Consider the following 19,184-nt stretch of genomic DNA (forward strand, 5'->3'; position numbering starts at 1 on the left):
TGAGTTTCCCACCCCTCCCATAAACGCCCTCCAAGCACGCCGGATCCCGACTGGAACTTGGAGAACCAGTGGTCGCTCATCCCCTAAAGCACAGGGAGGAGCTTCATCTAAAACCCGTGAGGGTCAGGGCTCTTCCAACTGAAGAGCGCCTGGCGGAATCGACTTCCTCGACTATCTCCGCGCCCTGGACCCGCCCCCTCCGCCTGGCGCCACGCCGCCGAGTGCCGATCGGCTCGATGAGCGGAGGCGCTGCAGCGACGCTGCGGCCGACGCCGGATCCGCACCCACCGTCCCCTCCTTCTCCCAGCTTTTTACCTCAGCTTCCCACTCCTTCCCCCGCCCGTTCAGCACCGCCCGCCCGGGAGAGCTGCCGGGAGTTCCCCGGGAGCCTCAGGTACTGGCGCTGGCCTGTTCCCAGCGGGAGGGCTTGCTGTGAGAAGGGAGGAAATGAACATGACGCCCCTGCCTCGCCGCCCCCCGACGTCCGAGTCGGGCTGGTTAGCCGGCTTCGGGGATCTAAGCAGGGACCCCAGAGTGAGAAAAGGCTGGGGCCGGGGGTACGGTGAGGAAGGAAGACGAAGACAGAGGTGTGCGGACGGGGAGTAGTTGAGAGGAGAAAAATTGGAATTGAGGGGTCCTCTCGGGCGATGGGAAGAGAACAGTGCCATGGATGGGGAAGGTTTGTTAAGAGTGGGAGGCAGTCAGGAGTGCCAGGGAGTACCATGGGGCAGGAAGGGCCAACGTTAGGAGCAGATACTTCGAGGGACGTGGCCTGGTGCGACAGATTGGGTGTTGGGGGGTGAGCAGAGCTGCCTGGAATTGTGTATTTAAAGGGCTCAGGAGAAAGAGCGCCAACCCTGCTGTGTTTATAATGACCAGAAGGTGGAGGTGAATCGTTACACTTGACAGGTTTTGCGAATAACATCTCTGGTCTGTGTCCATCCAAGTCACTTTATTTCTAAGAAACTGCATCGAGCAAGACGCTGATGACAGACAAGGAAGAGGAGTTAAAAGGGAATGGAGGCTGGGAAAAGGAGAGCCTCTGCCCAGATTCAAAGCTGTTGACTAAATAACGTACTGCTTACAAAAATTCATACATAAACGTTTAAGTATATGCTGATGCATAAGAAGCATACGATGATGTGGCTGTTTAAGTGAATTGTATAGTGGTGGTCTATCCTCAATGTGGAAGTACATGATGGCTCTCTTATTTACGTGTATACCTAGTCACAAACACCTGAATTCACGTCTTTTTTGTAGGAGAAATCTTAAGCAGACTATATCCTAGACTCCTTTCTGAGCATGATTTACTTCTGCTCGTTGTTGGATACCCATATCATCAGATACTAATAAATAATGAGCAGTTGCAAATAACATCAGATTTCATCAGGGTAGCTAATTAATCTGTCTACTGCTTTGTGGATGGGTTTTCTATTTGTTGGACATGGTTTCTTGGGATTAAGAGACCTGAATATGGGGTTTGCTCATCCTGAAGGTTGTAATTTTACTCTGTGTCTCATAAACGCATTATGTAAGTCTGCCTGTTGTTTGCTTTGGGATGTTGAGGCAGCCTCTTTGCATGGGGTTAAAATCTAAATACAGATACAGTTAAAAGCACAAATTCTTCAGTAATTTGCTTTGTCATCTTTTTTTTCCATGCATTCTGTTACATTTCTGCATAAATGAATTATTCTGAAATCAAAGTATGAGGAATAAAAGGGCCAGATGTATGTGACAGAAATACTTTGGAACCAAGAACTCAAGAGCTGTTAGGCAGCAAGAGTTTGTTTTTTGTTACAAGTGAATAATTTCTGATTTGGAAGCATTTCTTATCAAAGAAAAGTGTTTGTGGCCATTTGTTTTGACAAGCAGCTAACTTAAAATAATTACTTTTATTTGGTTTAGGAAACCAGACTTTGGGATTATTCTTTCTGATGTCTAATTTTACGTAATTTAAAGGTCTAAATGTTTCTTCTTGTGGGGAAGGAAACAGGACTATTGGGTTGTTCCTGGGAAATGAGTTGCTCTAGAACAGAATTATCTAAACCTGATGGCCAACTAATTGAACAAATGATGAAAACTGATAATGCATTGCCTCTGATTGATTTAGGCCTGTATCTCTGCCATTTCAATGAGTGTAGTGACTAACATTATCATTACTAAACTTTAGTTTTCTGCTGGTTTCTTAATGCCTACTTCAAAGAAGCATCATAAAGACTGAAAGAAAATGCACGTGTATCACTGAGCACAGTGCCTAGCATATAGTAAAACCTTCAGTATTTCTAGGCTATCCTTAATTGCTGAGTATTCATCTACCATCTAGTACAAAATACTGAAAATTCATTATTTGCATAGAGCAACTTTTTCTTAAAAATTTTTTAATATGTTGCATATGCAAGCATTTTCCTAGAAAGTCGCAATGCATATTAGCATGTAAGAGGATTTGAGTCATTCTGTAGTAAAGAAAACTAGCTTTGTTTAATCCAGTTGTTTTGATGAAAGAAAAACTGAGTTTCTCCTATTCTCTCTCAATACAGAATACTCCTCTGACCCCAAAAAGATTTCTCCTCACGAGCAAGTAGGCAATTCTGCATCAGATTCTCCAGCTGGGTGTCCTCTAATTCAATTGGTACTATATACTTAGAGATAGCATCAGATTCTGCAGGTTGAGGGCTTAATCTTGCAAGATTCCTCCCTACTTCAGGTGCCAATCACAAGTTCCAGGTGTTTTTACCTGTGCTTCCAGTAACAGACTGGCTATAAATCAGAGTTCCGAAAATTCCTTCCTTGTGTTCAATTTATTTGCTAGAGTGGCTCACAGAATTCAGAGAAACACTTTATTTACTGGTTTATTATAAAGGATATTACAAAAAATAGAGATCAGCCAGATGGAAGAGATGCATAGGGCAGGGGGTCCAGAGCTTCCGTGCCCCCTCCAAGTGTGCCACCATCCAGGAACCTTCTGCTTGTTCAGTTATCAGGAAACCCTCTGAACCCTGTCCTTTTTGGGTTTTATGGAGTCTTCAGTAGTAGGCATGATCGATTACATCATTGGCCATTGGAAATCAGTTCAACCTTGAGGCCTCCTCCCTTCCTAGGAGGCTAGCAGGTGGGACTGAAAAGTCCCAGTCTTCTAATCATGCCTAGGATTTTCTGTGACCAGCCTCCATCTTGAATCTATCTAGGGGCTAAGCTACTAGTCATCTTATTAGCATGCACAGGACACATCACTGCAGGGATTCCGAGGATATGTCAGGAAATGGGGATTAAGACCAAATATATATATTTTATAAATCACAATATTACCAAACTTACCCCTTTTAATGGAACATCAATGGGACATTATAGTTTGCAGAATATTTTTGCATGTATTATCTGATTTGACCATCCCAACTCTGTGCAGAAGCCTGAAAATTACTATTTTACACATGAGGGAACCAAATCATTGCTTAGGCAACCAACTAAGAGTGAGAGAAACTGACATGTTCTCCTGTCTTCTGATTCCAACTTTAAATTGCTCACTGAGACATCTTCCTTCTATTCTCTGCTTTTTCATTTTATAAAAATTATAAGTCTCATATCTTACACATGTTCTCTTAGGGCAGTTACATCCATTTTCTCATAGTTTTAACTATTTCTTACGTATTGAGGTCTAGCGTGGAGCCCCCAGTCACTGAAGTGAAACAAGCAAGAAGGGAGAAATTAAAGTCAGAAAAATGAGGGAGTCCCCATCATACAGGGTCTTGTATACTGTTTTAAGTACTTTAGCTTATACCCCGAAGTCTCAAGTCTGATGAAATTTATTTTCCCTTTAAGGCGGTGACTATTCTGCTGAGAAGTGAAAAGCATTTCACAAGGGAAAAATATGCCTCCCAAGTTTAAGCGCCACCTCAATGATGATGATGTCACAGGTTCTGTGAAAAGTGAAAGGGTAAGTTCAGAATCTTAAGCTTTAAAAACAAAAGATTCAAAATATGTTTTCATTCACTTTGTAAATAATAGAAGAAAAGCAGCTGGGTGTGGTTGCTCTTGCTTACAATCACAGCACTTGGGTTGCTGAGGCAGTATAGCTTGAGTCCAGAAGTTTGAGACCATCTTGGACAACATAGGGAAACACCATCTCTATAAAAATTTTTTAAAAATTAGTGGGGCATGGTAGCACGTGCCTGTGGTTCCAGCTATTCGAGAGGCTAAGGCAGGAGGATCACCTCAGCCTAGGAGGTAAAGGCTGTGGTGGACTGTGATCCAACCTAGGCAACAAAATAAGACCCTGTCTCAAAAATTAATAACAGAAAAAAATCTAAAGCTTATGACTGTATTATAATCATATTTGTTTTCTTCATAGTAAATGTATTAAAAAACATGTTAGATTGGTGACACAACTGAATTCAGAATTCTACTTTCATTATTGCTCAAATCATTCTCATAGCTTTTTTCTAGTTTTTGAAAGGGAGTTTTATACGAATACACAATGTCTTACTAAGAACTTTGAAGCTGAATATATTTGGAGTTTTTCAGATTTTAGAAAGTTAAGAACATTATGTAACAGCATTTTTGGGGCCTGGACCAGTGCCTTCAAAAATATTAATATTTCTCCTTGAAGTCTATATTTAGTTATATCTAACTATGTAAATAAAAGTGTATAAATAAACTAGCTAACATCAATTCAGGTCAGATTTTCCACCAAAACCTTTGGATTTTCAGAAGCTTTTAGGTTTTGGAATTGCAAATAAAAGTCTCGAGACCTATAATTATCTTAGGTTCCAGAGTATCTTTCATATAATGCTTCAATTTCTAGTTTATTCCAGAACATTCTGTGCAAATATATATAAATCTAGAAATTATGCAGCATTCTGAAAGACATTTTACATGAATGTTGTAGGCAATTACTTTTAAAATAAGTACTCAATACATATTTATTGGGGAGAAGAATTTGCATTCTTATCTTTTTTAATGCACCATTCTGAAGCCTTCCTTCCTTCCCTTCTTGTCTTGATTCATTCAGCAAATATTTATTGCCCACCTACTATGTGCTAGGCACTGGGCTAAAAATTGGAAGACTCAGTCTGTGCCCTTGGAAAGCTTTTAGTCTACTTTATTTTACATGCTCTTTTTGGACAACCTCAGAACTTCATATTATCCATGCTATCCACCATCTTATGACTTAGAAGTTTCTTTTAGTACAATGCAGAAAACATTTTTCTTCCCCAGATTCTAACCCTTTGTACAGCTTTTTGGGTTTTGCGTGTTTTTGATGGTTTGTTTTTATTTTTTGAGACCAAGATCTTGCTCTGTCATTGAGGCTGGAGTGCAGTGGTGCAATCATGGCTCACTGCAGCCTCCACCTTTTGGGTTCAAGCTGTCCTCTCACCCCAGCCTCCCGAGTAGCAAAGACTACAGGTGCATGATACCACACCTGACTAGTTTTTGTTTTTCTTACAGAGATGAGGTTTTGCTGGTCTCAAATTCCTGAGCTCAAGTGACCTACCTGCCTTGGCCTCCCAAAGTGCTGGGATTACAGGCATTCGACACTGTGCTCAGCCTGTTTGTTTTTTAAATGGGGACTAGAATCCACCAATAGACTAATTCCTAGCAAACTTTTAAAAATAAACTTTAAGGAGTCACCAATGATTTCATGTTGCCAAATCCAATTATTCCTTCTTTGCCATAATTTCAACTGCTTACCAGCATTTGGTGCAGTTTCAACAATTTTGGTTATCTATCTTTGCTTCCACACCATGGTGAACTCTTAGTGTCTGCTTGAGCTATTTCTCCCTGTAAGGAATTGAGAAATGCCTTGAGGAAATAAACCAAGTCTGTTTGAACTGGGAAGGCTCTGGCAGAGAGAAGACAGAGGATGATCAGGGATTGAGAAATCACTCACAGGGATAATCCAGGGTCTCTTTTATTTTCGGGGGGCGGGGGACTCTCTTTAATATCTTTCAAGATAAACCTTCAAGCAAAAGTGATTCAGAAAATTTGACATATCTGTGCTGGAATTCCATACACTGAAGGTTGACTATCAAAAGCATGTCTTGGCTGGGCATGGTAGCTAATGCCTGTAACACTTTGGGCCAAAGTGGGTGGATCACTTGAGGTCAGAGGATTGAGACCATCCTGGCCAACATGGTGAAACCCCGTCTCTATCAAAAATGCAAAAATTAGCCGGGTGTGGTGGCACACGCCTGTAATCCCAGCTACTTGGGAGGCTGAGGCAGGAGAATCACTTGAACTCAGGAGGCAGAGGTTGCAGTGAGCTGAGATTGCACCATTGCACTCCAGCCTGGGTGACAGAGTGAGACTCCTTCTCAAAAAGAAAAACAAAGCATGTTTTTACAAAGCAGAAGATTTGGAGAAATACTAAACCTGTTCAGAGAATAAATGTCAATTTGTTAAAGTAAATGATAGCAATTGTGAGCCTATATAAGAACTCAGTGTAAAACAACACAGACTTAATGTGCATCCAGTACAAGCTGAAAAGACTCCTGATGAATATTCAGTGATCAGCGTGCACAGAGCATGTTGAAATATTTTTTAAATCATCAGTTAGAATAATCTGAGCCTCTTTCGCATTGCCCCAAGGAAATGTTTAGTCACTTATCCAGAGATGCTTGCAAAGCATTAATATCCTGGAAGCTGATCAATAAATGCTCCCAGTTGATTGACTGATATCTGAGATATGTGAGGTAAATACCTCAGTCCTGGACAGAGAGCCTCTAAGTCACACCTGCCTTTTTGTAAGATGAGGATTGAAGTGTGGAAATGTATGTAGTAAAATTACCTCTGTGAACTTGTGTGTAATTCATACAATTTATGTTAACTTTGAAAAATGTATGTAAAGCAGAGAAGGTTGTGGCCAAATTCAGTGTATAGTATACAAGAGAATATATATATATATATTTTTTGAGACGAGTTTCGCTCTTGTTACCCAGGCTGGAGTGCAATGGCGCGATCTCGGCTCACTGCAACCTCCACCTTCTGGGTTCAAGCAATTCTCCTGCCTCAGCCTCCCAAGTAGCTGGGACTACAGGCGTGCGCCACCATGCCCAGCTAACTTTTGTATTTTTAGTAGAGTTGGGGTTTCACCATGTTGACCAGGATGGTCTCGATCTCTTGACCTCATGATCCACCCGTCTCGGCCTCCCAAAGTACTGGGATTATAGGCGTGAGCCACCTCGCCCGGCCAAGAGAATATTAATTAATAATTTTAAATTGATACAAATCTCATTAATTTTAAAGTTTTATTTTTGCATTATTTTGAACTTAAACGATTCGTATTTCTTAAGTTCTATATTTCTTTCTCACAGTAACTGCTAAACATAAATTTGTTGTTCACTTAATGGAATCACTGCTAAGGACATAGTCACTTGAATACTATTGCTTTTTAAAAATCAAGGCCAGGCGTGATATATCAGTATCACAGTCTCATGGCACATTGGTCATAATCCTGAGAAAATATTGACACAACTATTATTTTCAGATATTAAATACCAGTTTAATAATATTTCTGGAAATCAGGTTAAATAGTACATAAAGCCTATCCTGTTAACAAGGTCAGGAACAATTACTTCAAGAAAAACAATAATAAACCTTAAATTAAAAAGTAATACAAATAAATAAGCTTTATGAATATATTTTTAAATTTAAAATGTACTCTTCAGTAAGTTCCACTGCTGAGACTGTAATTTTATCACTTTTTCCTTATATTCTTCATTGATTATTACTGTAATTTATTTGAGAAAAAAAGTTTACTAGACACCAGAACTGAACAAAATTGACTGTTTAAATAGAGATCCACTTTTCAATGTTTATTATATTATGACGTTTGATAACTGATTGGTTCAAATAATATATAAGTTACTTTTAAAACCTTTTAAAAGTTTTGATCCTCTTTCCTATTATACTTTTTTGGTAATAGCTTTATTGAGATACAAGTCACATACCATACAGTTCATCCATTTAAAGTGTACAATTCAGAGAGTTTTATTATATTCACAGAGTTGTGCAACAATCAGTACAGTCAATCTTAGGACATTTTCATCAGCCCAAAAAGAAATGCTGTACACTTTTGCAGTCATCCTCCATTTGCCTTTATCCCCTCAGCCTCTAAGCAACTGCAGACCTATAGATATGTCTGTTCTGGACATTTTATATAAATGGAGTCATATAACATATAGCCTTTTATCTTCATTCCTTTTTTGTTTTTTTTGGCCAGAGGAGACAAAGTCTCACTCTGTCACCCAGCCTGGAGTGCAGTGGCGCAGTCTTGGCTCACTGCAATCTCTCTCTCCCAGGTTCAAGCGATTCTCCTGCCTCAGCCTTCTGAGTAGCTGGGATTACAGGCATCTGCCACCACACCCAGCTAATTTTTGTATTTTTAGTAGAGACAAGGTTTCGCCATATTGGCCGGGCTAGTCTTGAACTCCTGACATCAGGTGATTCGCCTACCACAGCCTCCCAAAGTGCTGGGATTACAGGCATGAGCCACCGCACCCAGCCTTTACTGTTTTTTGTTGCTAGATAACATCCCCTTATATTGATATAACACATTTGGTTTATCCATTTATCAGTTCATAGATATTTGGATTTTTTTCTACTTTTGGCTATTTTGAATACTGTTACTATGAATATTAGCATACAAGTTTTTGTTTGAACATGCTTTTATTTCTCTCGGGTATAATCTAAAGGTAGAATTGCTGAGTATTGTAGTAACTCTATGTTCAGCCTTCTGAAGAACTGCCCAGCTGTTTTCCAAAGTGGTTGTACAGTTTTTGCATTCTCACCAGCAATGTATGAGGGCTTCAGTTTCTCCACATCCTCACAAATACTTACCTGCCTAGTGGGTATGAAATTATTATCTCATTGTGTCCTGTTATTCTTTTTTGACACTGCATCCCTATTATTCAATGAATGTATGAAAAGTCATTGGTTTTCATGTGTGTTTCTCAGTGTACAATTATAGTAAACATACCTTATTTTTAGTATCATTACCCTCTAAACCAAATAAATTATTACTATTATCATTATTTTGAGACAGGATCTGGCTCCATCACCCAGGCTGGAATGCAGTGGCATGATCATGACTTACTGCAGCCTCCTCCTGGGCTCAAGCAGTCCCCACATCTCAGCCTCCCAAGTAGCGTGTACTACAGGCATACACCACCATGCCTTACTATTATTATTATTATTATTACTGGTAGAAACGGGGTTTTGCCATGTTGCCTAGCCTGGTCTTGAACTCTGGGACTCAAGTGATCCTCCCTCCTCATCTTCCCAAAGTGCTGGGATTACAGGCATGAGCCATTATGCCCAGCTGTAAACTAAACTATAAATGTAATGCTTGTCTGTTACTTGTTAGCTAAAATATCACTCAACAAATATTTATTTTAAAAATGACCTAATGCATTTTCTTGAATATTACTGGTTTTTAACATTTTCATGTGGTTATTGACCATGTCTTCTATTGGGAAATATGTATTCCTATTCTTTTTCTATCATGTCTTTTTTTGTTACTAGTTTGTCAAAGCTTTTATTTTATTTTATTTTATTTTTAATAATAAGAAAAAGAATAAAGAAGAGGAAGAAAGAGAGGAAGAGGGAGAGAGGATGGGGGTATTGCTTTATTGCCCGGGCTAGAATGCAGTCTAGATATGGGTATGCCTATAATTGTCCTTAATAATGGAGACATAAAAGAAAATGAGGGAAGGGAATAACAAACAAGGAGCCAACCAACATTTCGTTTAAACTTCTAAGTTGATATGATATGGTACTGATAAGAGTGTATATTTTGTGTATTTAAAGTGGAGAGATCTATAAATGTTAATTGCGTTTACTTGTTCCAGATCTGAGTTCAAGTCCTGGATATCGTTGTTAATTTTCTATCTCATTGATCTGTCTAATATTAATGTTAAAGTCTCCCACTATTATTGTGTGGTAGTCTAAGTCTCTTTATTAGTCTTGTATGTCTGGGTAGTCCTGTGTTGGGCGCGTATATATTTAGGATCTTTAGCTCTTCTTGTTGTTGCATTGATCCTTTTATCATTATATAATGTCCTTCTTTGCTTCTTTTGATCTTTGTTGCTTTAACGACTATTTTATCAGAGGCAAAAATTGTAACTTCTGCTTTTTATTTATATATTTTAGCTCTCTGTTTGATTGGTAAATCTTTTCTCCATCCCTTGTTTTGAGTCTTTGTGTATCCTTGAATATGAGATGGGTCTGGATGCAGCATACTGATGGGTTTTAGTTTTTTATTCAAATTGCCTGTCTGTCTTTGGATTGGGGGATTTAGTCAATTTAAATTCAGAATTAATAATGATATATGTGAGTTTAATGCTGCCATTTAATATTAGCTGGCTATTTTGCCCATCAGTTCATGTAAATTCTTCATTATATTGATGCTCTTTTTGGTATTTTTTAGAAAGGCTGATACTGTTTGTTCCTTTCTATGTGTAGTGGTTCTTTCAGAAGCTCTTGTAAAGCAGGCCTGGTGGTGATGAAATCTCTGAGTGCTTGCTTGTTCACAAAAAACTTTATTTTTCCTTCACTTATGAAGCTTAGTTTGGCTGGATGTGAAATTCTTGGTTGAAAGTTCTTTTCTTTAAGGATGTTAAATATTGGTCCCCACTCTCTTCTGGCTTGTAGGGTTTCTGCTGAGAGATCTGCTGCAAGTCTGATAGGCTTCCCTTTGTGGGTAACCTGACCTTTCTCTCTGGCTGCCCTTAGTATTTTCTCCTTCATTTCAACCCTGGTGAATCTGACGATTATGTGCCTTGGAGTTGCTCTTCTTGAGGAATATCTTTGTGGTGTTCTCTGTATTACCTAGAGTTGAATATTATCCTGCCTTACTAGGTTGGGAAAATTTTCCTGAATAATATCCTGAAGCATATTTTCCAGTTTGGATTCATTCTCTTCGTCACATCCAGGTACACCTATCAAGCGTAGATTAGGTCTTTTCACATAGTCCCATATTTCTTGAAGACTTTGCTCGTTCCTTTTTATCCTTTTTTCTCTAATCTTGTCTTCTTGTTTTATTTCATTGAGTTGGTCTTCAACCTCTGATATCCTTTCTTCTGCTTGATCAATTCGGCTGCTAAAACTCGTGCATACTTCACATAGTTCTCCTATTGTGTTTTTCAGCTCCATCAATTCACTTATATTCCTCTCTAAATTGTGTATTCTTGTTAACATTTCGTCAAACCTTTTTTCAAAGTGCTTAGTTTCTTTAGATTGGGTTTGAACAAGTTCTTTTAATTCACAGAAGTTTCTCATTACCCACATTTGAAGCCTGCTTCTGTAATTGGAACACACTCGTTCTCCATCAGGCCTTGTTTCGTTGCTGATGAGGAACTGTGATCCCCTGCTGAGGGAGAGGCATTCTGATCTTCGGTATTCTCAGCCTTTTTTTGGCTGTTTTCTTCCCTTTGTTGTAGATTTATCCATCTGTGGTCTTTATAATTACCGTCTTTGTAATTGGATTTCCGAGTGGACATCCAACTTATTGATCCTCAGCGCCGAAATCTGAGCAACCCACTGCACTGACTAAATCAGTGGCGTTAAGATTGATGGTGCTTTTCTGACTCTGCACCAAGAACCAACGCCCCGAGGCGCCGGCAAAACCGCATCGCCGGTCGTGCTGGCGACCCGTGGGGCTCCTCTGCTGGGAATCTCCTGGTGCATGAGCAACAAGAATTCATGTGAAGGTGTGGCGTCCTCTTGTTCTTTGTGCTTTCTCTGGGAACTACAATCCCGAGCTGCTAGTGAGCAGCCATCTTGGATCTCTCTCCCTCAAAGCTTTCGATAATACCGACATCAGGTCTTTTGTCTTAAAGTGTATTGCAGATGTTTTTTTCCTAGTTTCTTGCTTGATTTTTCATCTTATTTTTGGTGTCTTATGTTGAAGTTTTAAATTTTTATATAATCAAATACACTAATCTTTTTCTTTCAGATTTCTAGAGTTGTGTGTTGTTTAGGAATAACTTACCCCTCTTAAGAGTTAACTATTAAGAGTTAAATATTTATTTTATATTTTCAATCTTTGTGATTTCATAACAAAATATATCTAAGGTTCCGTTTTCCTTTAATACTGCTGTGGCCATACTCTGCAGTTTTTGACCTGTGATCTTCAGTGTCTTTCATTTAAAAATAGTTTAATCACCTTTATTTACATTTACCTAAGTGTTCATAAGAAGAGTGTTCTTGTTTTTTATGAGGTTTTTTTTTTTGCGACAGGGTCTCCTTCTGTCACCCAGGTTGAAGTATAGTGGCATGATCATAGCTCACTGTAATTTCAAATTCCTGGGCTCAAAAGATCCTCCCATCTCAGCCTCCTGAACAGCTAAGACTATGGGCATGAGACACCATGCTAATTTTTTTTTTTTTTTTTTTTTTTTTTTTTTAGAGACAGGGTCTTGCCATGTTGCCCAGGCTGAAATTGAACTCCTGGGCTCAAGCAATCTACCAACCTTGACTTCCCAAAGCACTGAGATTACATGTGTGAGCCATTGCACCCAGCTGAGAAGAATATTTTAAAACTTGCTTTTGTTATTTGTTTTAATTTCCATTGTATTATGGTCAGAGAACATGATGTGTCATTTCTATTTTTTGGAATTTATTAAATTTCCTTTATGGCTTACCCATAAAGGAAAATAAAATTTGTTGTTTAGTTTCAGAGTTCTAGATACTTTTTGTATTTGGTTTCTCCATCTCTGAAGGGTATATTAAATCTTCCCTATGATTTTGATGTACCTGTTTCTTATCATTTGAGCAGCTTTTGTTTTAGATATTTTAATCTGTATTAGTAGGTATATAAACATTCATTGCTATTAAATCTTCTTGATGGATTGTACATTTATTTTATCATTGGAAAATCAACTTACTTGATTTTTTTAATGCTTTGTCCTAAAATTCCTCTTTATATTGCTAACTGTAACATTCTTTTTGTTAGAATTTGCTGAGATATCTTTTCTACCCCCTTTTTCTTTATCCTTTATTTGATATTTGTTTTAGGTGAATTTCTTGTAAACAGATATTGGCTAGAATTTTTTTGAACCCTAAGCACATACGGTTTTTGTTATTAAATAGGGACATACCAACCAGTCACATTTATTGTGAATAACTAATACACTTGGACTTTGTGCTAGCCAGTTAGTCCTGCCAGCAGTGAATGCTCTTCACCCTGATCTTTGGCTGGCTCTTTGTTATTTGGATCTCAGCTTAAATTTCACCCCTTCAGAGTGATTTTTATGACAGCCTAATCTCAGGTAGTCACCTCATCGCTTTCTGTCCCGTTACTGTTTCAATTCTCTGCATAGCATTTGTCACAATCCTGTTTTTCTGAGAGCTCAGACTTTGCCTATTTTGTTCAAAACTGGTGCTTAGTACTTAGTGCACATAGAAGCACATAAAAGATGTTCAAAAATACTTGTTAAATGAATATTGAATACATCCTTCTTTCATGTTTTTACTCTTTAGTATATGTCATATATTATACATTGATTAGATATAGTGATATTCATTATATTTCTTATATTTTCCTTCCTTATGCCTTCTCTTAGGCTAGATTGATTATTTTTACTCATCTCCCTCCTTAATATTCAGATATTTTACTCCCTTCCTCCCTCCTTCCTTCCCTCTTTTGTTATTAACTTTATGTTTTAATGGTAATGTAAATCTATGTTCTCTGTCAACATACCAAAAACTAAGCCGCTTCCATTGTTTTCCTTTTTAATTCTAGTCCTGTTTCCCCTTGCTCCATTCCACTTCGTCAAGATGAGTATGTTGGCAATGCTTTCACTTCCTCACTTCACTCTCCCACTCCCAGCTTCTGGGCTTTGTTGGAGAAATTTTAGATTCTTTTTAAGCTTTTCTTGATAATATATATTCTTTTTTTCAAAAGGTTTAACTTATCATTTACAGTCACATTATTGTCAGCTATTTAGATTTGACCATACATTGTGTTAGATTTATTGATTGTATCCACCTCAGTCTTAAAATCTTTGAGTTTCTTTTGGCTAGTGAAATTCCTTGAGGAATTTCCTCAGAAAGAGTAGTGTATTAATTTCTCGTTGCTGCTGTTACAAATTACCACAAACTTAAAACAACAGAAGTGTATTGTCTTATAGTTCTGGAGACCAGAAGTCTAAAATGAGCTTATGGGGCTAAAATCAAGGTGCCAGTAGGGCTGTGTTCCTTCTGGAGGCCTTGGGGAAGAAACTGTTTTCTTGCTTTTCCTAGCTCCTAGAGGCTTCCTGTGTCTTAAAAACCATCAATGTAATATCCCTCTCCCTCTTTTTCCCTCTCCCTCTCCCTTTTCCTTCTCCCCCTCCCCCTCCCTCCCTTTCCCCCCACCTCTGCATTGGGCTCATATGAATAATTCACGATGATCTTTCCCTCTCAAGATCTGTAATCCCATCTGCAAAGTCCCTTTTACCATGCAAGATAACACGGTCACAGGTTTTGGTGATTGTATTAGCCAGGCATGGTGGCAGGCCCTGTACTCCCAGCCACTTGGGAGGCTAAGGTAGGAGAAGGTCTTGAACCCAGGAGGCAGACTTGCAGTGAGCTGAGATCTTACCACTGCACTTCAGCCTGGGCGACAGAGACTCTGTCTCAAACAAAACAAAACAAAAAGGTTTTGATGATTAGAACATGGACATCTTTGGGAAGCCATTATTCTGCTTACAACAAGTGGTACCATTTGAGCATCCCTAATCTGAAAATCCAAAATGCTCCCAAATTGAAACTTGTTAAGTACCAATATGATGCCACAGTGGAAAATTCCACACCTGACCTCATGTCATGGGTTGTAGTCAAAACTTTGTTTCATGCACAAAGGTATTTAAAATATTGTGCAAAATTACCCTCAGGCTATCTGTGTATGTAAGGTATATTTGAAACTCAAGGTCTTTATGAAGCACAATGAATTTTGTGTTGAGACTTTGGTCCCATACCCAAGATGTTTCCTTATATATATGCAAATATTCTACAATCCAATATTTGAAATGCTTCTGGTGTCAAGCATTTGGGATAAAGGATTCTCAACTTGTATAGTGTTTGAGTTCTTGTGTGTCTGAAAAGGTCTGGCTGTTGCTCTTCTTTAGCCTCCTTTTGGGCTTTATGTCTTCCCTTTTGGGGGAGAAGGTGAGACTGTCCTCATTTTAAGGAAAATTGTTGTATGTTGTAAAAGTCTACAGTTGTTTTTGTTTGAAAGTTCAAATTTGTTTAGGGGGCTGTTTGTGAATAGAGTAGCTAGAAAGTAGAAAATGCCAATTTTTAAGCCGTTGTCCTCAGCTCCAAACTATCCCTCTATACTCTTCTCTGATCCTGCAATTGGAATCCACAAACTACATTTCTTCTTTCCACCTGGCTCCCTGTTAAGTTCTGCCAATAGACAGACACTGGAAGTCAGAAGGAAGGAGAGGGGACTTGTTCCCTCCTGTTTACTGCAGTTCCTCACTCCAATACCAGATTCAGTGACCTTTCTACCTTTTTTAGTCAGCTACAGGATTCTAGAATTAGGAGCATTTTCTTTGCAAAGTTTGTAAATGTTGTCTCACATCTTTTTGCTTCCAGTGAAGGATATGTAATTACTTTCCCTTCTTTATGGACACTTGGTATTAAGAAATTTCACTAGTATAGAACTTATTTCATTACTTCTCTGTGACATTTTATAAGCCCTCTGAATCTGAAAACTCAAGTCTTTTTCTTTTTTTGACAGAGAAATCTTTTGGAAGATGATTCAGATGAAGAAGAGGACTTTTTTCTGTAAGTTTTTTTTTTAACATCTTTATTAGGGTGTAATTGACAATAAATGCATATATCTAAAGTATACAGTATGCATTTTGGCAGACATACAGTAGTCTCCCTTTAGTTCCCCCTTATACATGCGAGATGCATTCCAAGATCCCCCTGTGGGTGTGTGAAACCACAGAGAGTAGCAAACCTTATACTTTTATGTTTTTTTCCTATACATACATACCTGTCATAAAGTTTGATTTATAAGTTAGGCACAGTAAGAGATTAACAGCAATAGCTAATAACAAAAATAGAACACATTTAACAATATACTATAATAAAACTTTTGTGAATATGGTCTCTCTGTCTCTTAAAGTATCATACTATATTCACCCTTCTTGTGATGATGTGAAATAATAAAATGCTTGCATGATGAGATGAAGTGAGGTGAAGGATGTAGACACTGCAACGTAACGTTAGGTACTATTGACCTCTGACAATATGTCAGAAGGAGAATCTATTTTTAGGTGGTCTTGGATCATGAAGCCAAGAAGATGATAACTACATCTTCCTGGGGTGGGTAGCATATACAGCGTGGATATGCAGAACAAAGGGAGGATGATTCACATTTCAAGTGGGACAAGGTGGGGCAACGTGAGGTTTCATCATGCTACTCAGAATGGTGCACAATTAAAACTTGTTTTAAATTGAATTGTTTATTGAATTTTTTATTTCTGGAATTTTTCCATTTAATATTTTCAGACCACAGTTGACCATGAGTAACTGAAACTGTGGAAAGCAAAACTGGGGGTGAGGGGGAACTTACTGAACTGTATACCTGTGACATCATCGCCAGAATCAAATAATGAACCACCTATTGCCCTGAAAGTTTCCTCGTAACCCTTGGTAATCTACTGCTCTCCCAGTCCCTAGGCCACCAGTGGTGATCTGCTTTCTGTCACTGTACTTTGTATTTTTAAAAATTTTTTTATAAATGAAATCATGCAGTATGCCCCATTTTAAAAACCTGGCTTTAGTCAGTGTAGTGTTTGAGATTCATCCATGTGTTAATAGTTGGGTTTTAAAATTTTCTGGGTAGTATTCCACTGTATGAATGCTGCAGTTTGTTTATGCATTCACTTGTGTGTGGATTTTTGGGTTGTTTTTACTTTTTGGCTCTTATATGTAAACCTGTGTGCAGGTTTTTGTTTAGATATATGATTTATTTCTCTTGGAAAGTCAGGAGGGACAACATTATTGTGGGAGTTTTCTCTGGGGATTGACGTAGAGGGATATATGCCTGAGAGAAAACATTTACCTCTTTGTTAAAATATTATGGCTTTTCTTGTAGAGGCTGGGATTTTTTTTTTTCCATATGAAAACATTTTATACAAGTTAGTGGAAACCTGGCCAGGCACAGTGGCTCATGCCTGTAATCCCAGCACTTTGGGAGGCTGAGGCAGGTGGATCACCTGAGGTCAGGAGTTTGAGACCAGCCTGGCCAACACAGTGAACCATCTCTACTGAAAATGTGAAAGTTCCCCAGGCATGGTGGTGTGCACCTGTAATCCCAGCTACTCGGGAGGCTAAGGCAGGAGAATCACTTGAACCCGGGAGGCGGAGGTTGCAGTAAACTGAGATCGCGCCACTGCACTTTAGCCTGTACAGCAGAGCAAGACTTCATCTAAAACAATGAAAAAAAAATGCTTACAATATAGATAGCAGCAAATCCAGTAACAGAAAATAGTACCATTTTTGGCAGAATGCCAGATAATGTGGGGAGCTAATTTTCTGTGAGTGATAAGATTTCCATAGAGTCACAAAACAAATTGCCTACAATGCTACTTGTAGTGAAAAGCTTTAGACTAGAGCAGTAACTACCCCTCAGAAAGGAACTCAGGTTTTTTAATTTTTTGCTGATTGATTTACTGACTGACTGAGACAGGGTCCACTATGTTGGCCAGGATGGTCTTGAACTCCTGACCTCAAGTAATTCTCCTGCTTCAACCTCCCCACCAGAGTAGCTAAAATTAATAGCACAAGCCTCTACACCAAGGAACTCAATATTGAAAAGAAGGCCAGGCCGGGCGCGGTGGCTCAAGCCTGTAATCCCAGCACTTTGGGAGGCCGAGACAGGTGGATCACGAGGTCGAGAGACCGAGACCATCCTGGTCAACATGGTGAAACCCCGTCTCTACTAAAAATACAAAACATTAGCTGGGCATGGTGGTGTGTGCCTGTAATCCCAGCTACTCAGGAGGCTGAGGCAGGAGAATTGCCTGAACCCAGGAGGCGGAGGTTGCGGTGAGCCGAGATCGCGCCATTGCACTCCAGCCTGGGTAACAAGAGCGAAACTCCGTCTCAAAAAAAAAAAAAAAAAAAAAAAGAAAAGAAGGCCAGATGTTTTGGGTAAATAAATGGGTACCTTAATGTAAGGTAGTTACCCTTGTGAGAAACACTAAGTCTTTGGACCAACAATTTACCACCAGAGGTCAATTCCCAAATAATGCTGTATACCTTCCAAAGGGCCTGACAACCAAACCAGCACACCTGTTTAAAATGCAGCTTCTAGCCACTGTGCTGCTGTGTGTTAAAGGGAGACACCAAGTAAAGTTCTTGAAATAATTTTTAAAAATTAACATGCATGTTCATAGTAGCAGTATTCACAATAGCCAAAAGGTAGAAACAACCCAAATTTTCATCAACAGAAGAATGAATAAAATATGGAATATATATAAATGGAATTTATTCAGCCTTACAAAGTTTGGAAGGAAATTCTGAAATATTCTAAAACATGGATGAACCTTAAAGACTTCATGCTGGCCGGGCGCGGTGGCTCAAGCCTCTAATCCCAGCACTTTGGGAGTCCGAGGTGGGTGGATCACGAGGTCAAGAGATCGAGATCATCCTGGTCAACAGGGTGAAACCCCGTCTCTACTAAAAATACAAAAAAAAAAAAAAAAGGACTTCATGCTAAATGAAAGAAGCCAGTCATAAAAGGAAAAATATTGCATGATTCCACTTACACGAGGTACCTGGAGTAGTCAAATTCATAGAAACACAAAATAGAATAGTGTTTGCCAGGGCCTTCAAGAAGAAGGGGAATGGTGAGTCAGTTTCAGTTTTGCAAGATGAAAAAGTTCTAGCGATGAATGGTGATGATAGTTCATTAAGTGAATTACACAGAACTGTATGCTTAAAAATGTTTAAAATAGTAAATTTTATGTTATATGTATTTACCACAATAAAAATTTATTGACCGTATATGTGCGGCTCTATTTCTGGACTCTATGTATCTTTCTTACATCAATACCACAGTAATCACTATCTTGAGTACTGCAACTTTACAGTAAGTTGTGAGGTAGTGTAGTGTATATCCTTCAACTTTGCAGTACCTTTTCAAAGTTCTTTTGGCTATTGGAGGCTCTAAGCATTTTCATATAAATTGT

The 19,184-nt window shown here is 38.8% G+C and overlaps 1 protein-coding gene across 2 annotated transcripts in view; it reads left to right on the forward strand.

Annotated features, from left to right (window-relative positions):
• Window positions 1-228: 228 nt before the first annotated feature.
• The window catches only part of VAMP4 (vesicle associated membrane protein 4), a 47,922-nt gene continuing 28,966 nt past the window's right edge, over window positions 229-19,184 (forward strand). For both annotated transcript variants that reach the window (XR_012515069.1, XM_003925373.4), the window contains exons 1-3: window positions 229-394; window positions 3,817-3,931; window positions 15,719-15,765. Coding sequence is in view for 1 of the 2 variants with exons in the window: in XM_003925373.4 (XP_003925422.1) it covers window positions 3,866-3,931; window positions 15,719-15,765 (113 nt within the window). In the remaining variant the exon portion in view is untranslated. The remainder of the gene's footprint in view (window positions 395-3,816; window positions 3,932-15,718; window positions 15,766-19,184) is intronic.

This window comes from Saimiri boliviensis, chromosome 19 (assembly GCF_048565385.1).
Source record: "Saimiri boliviensis isolate mSaiBol1 chromosome 19, mSaiBol1.pri, whole genome shotgun sequence".
NCBI lineage: Eukaryota > Metazoa > Chordata > Mammalia > Primates > Cebidae > Saimiri > Saimiri boliviensis.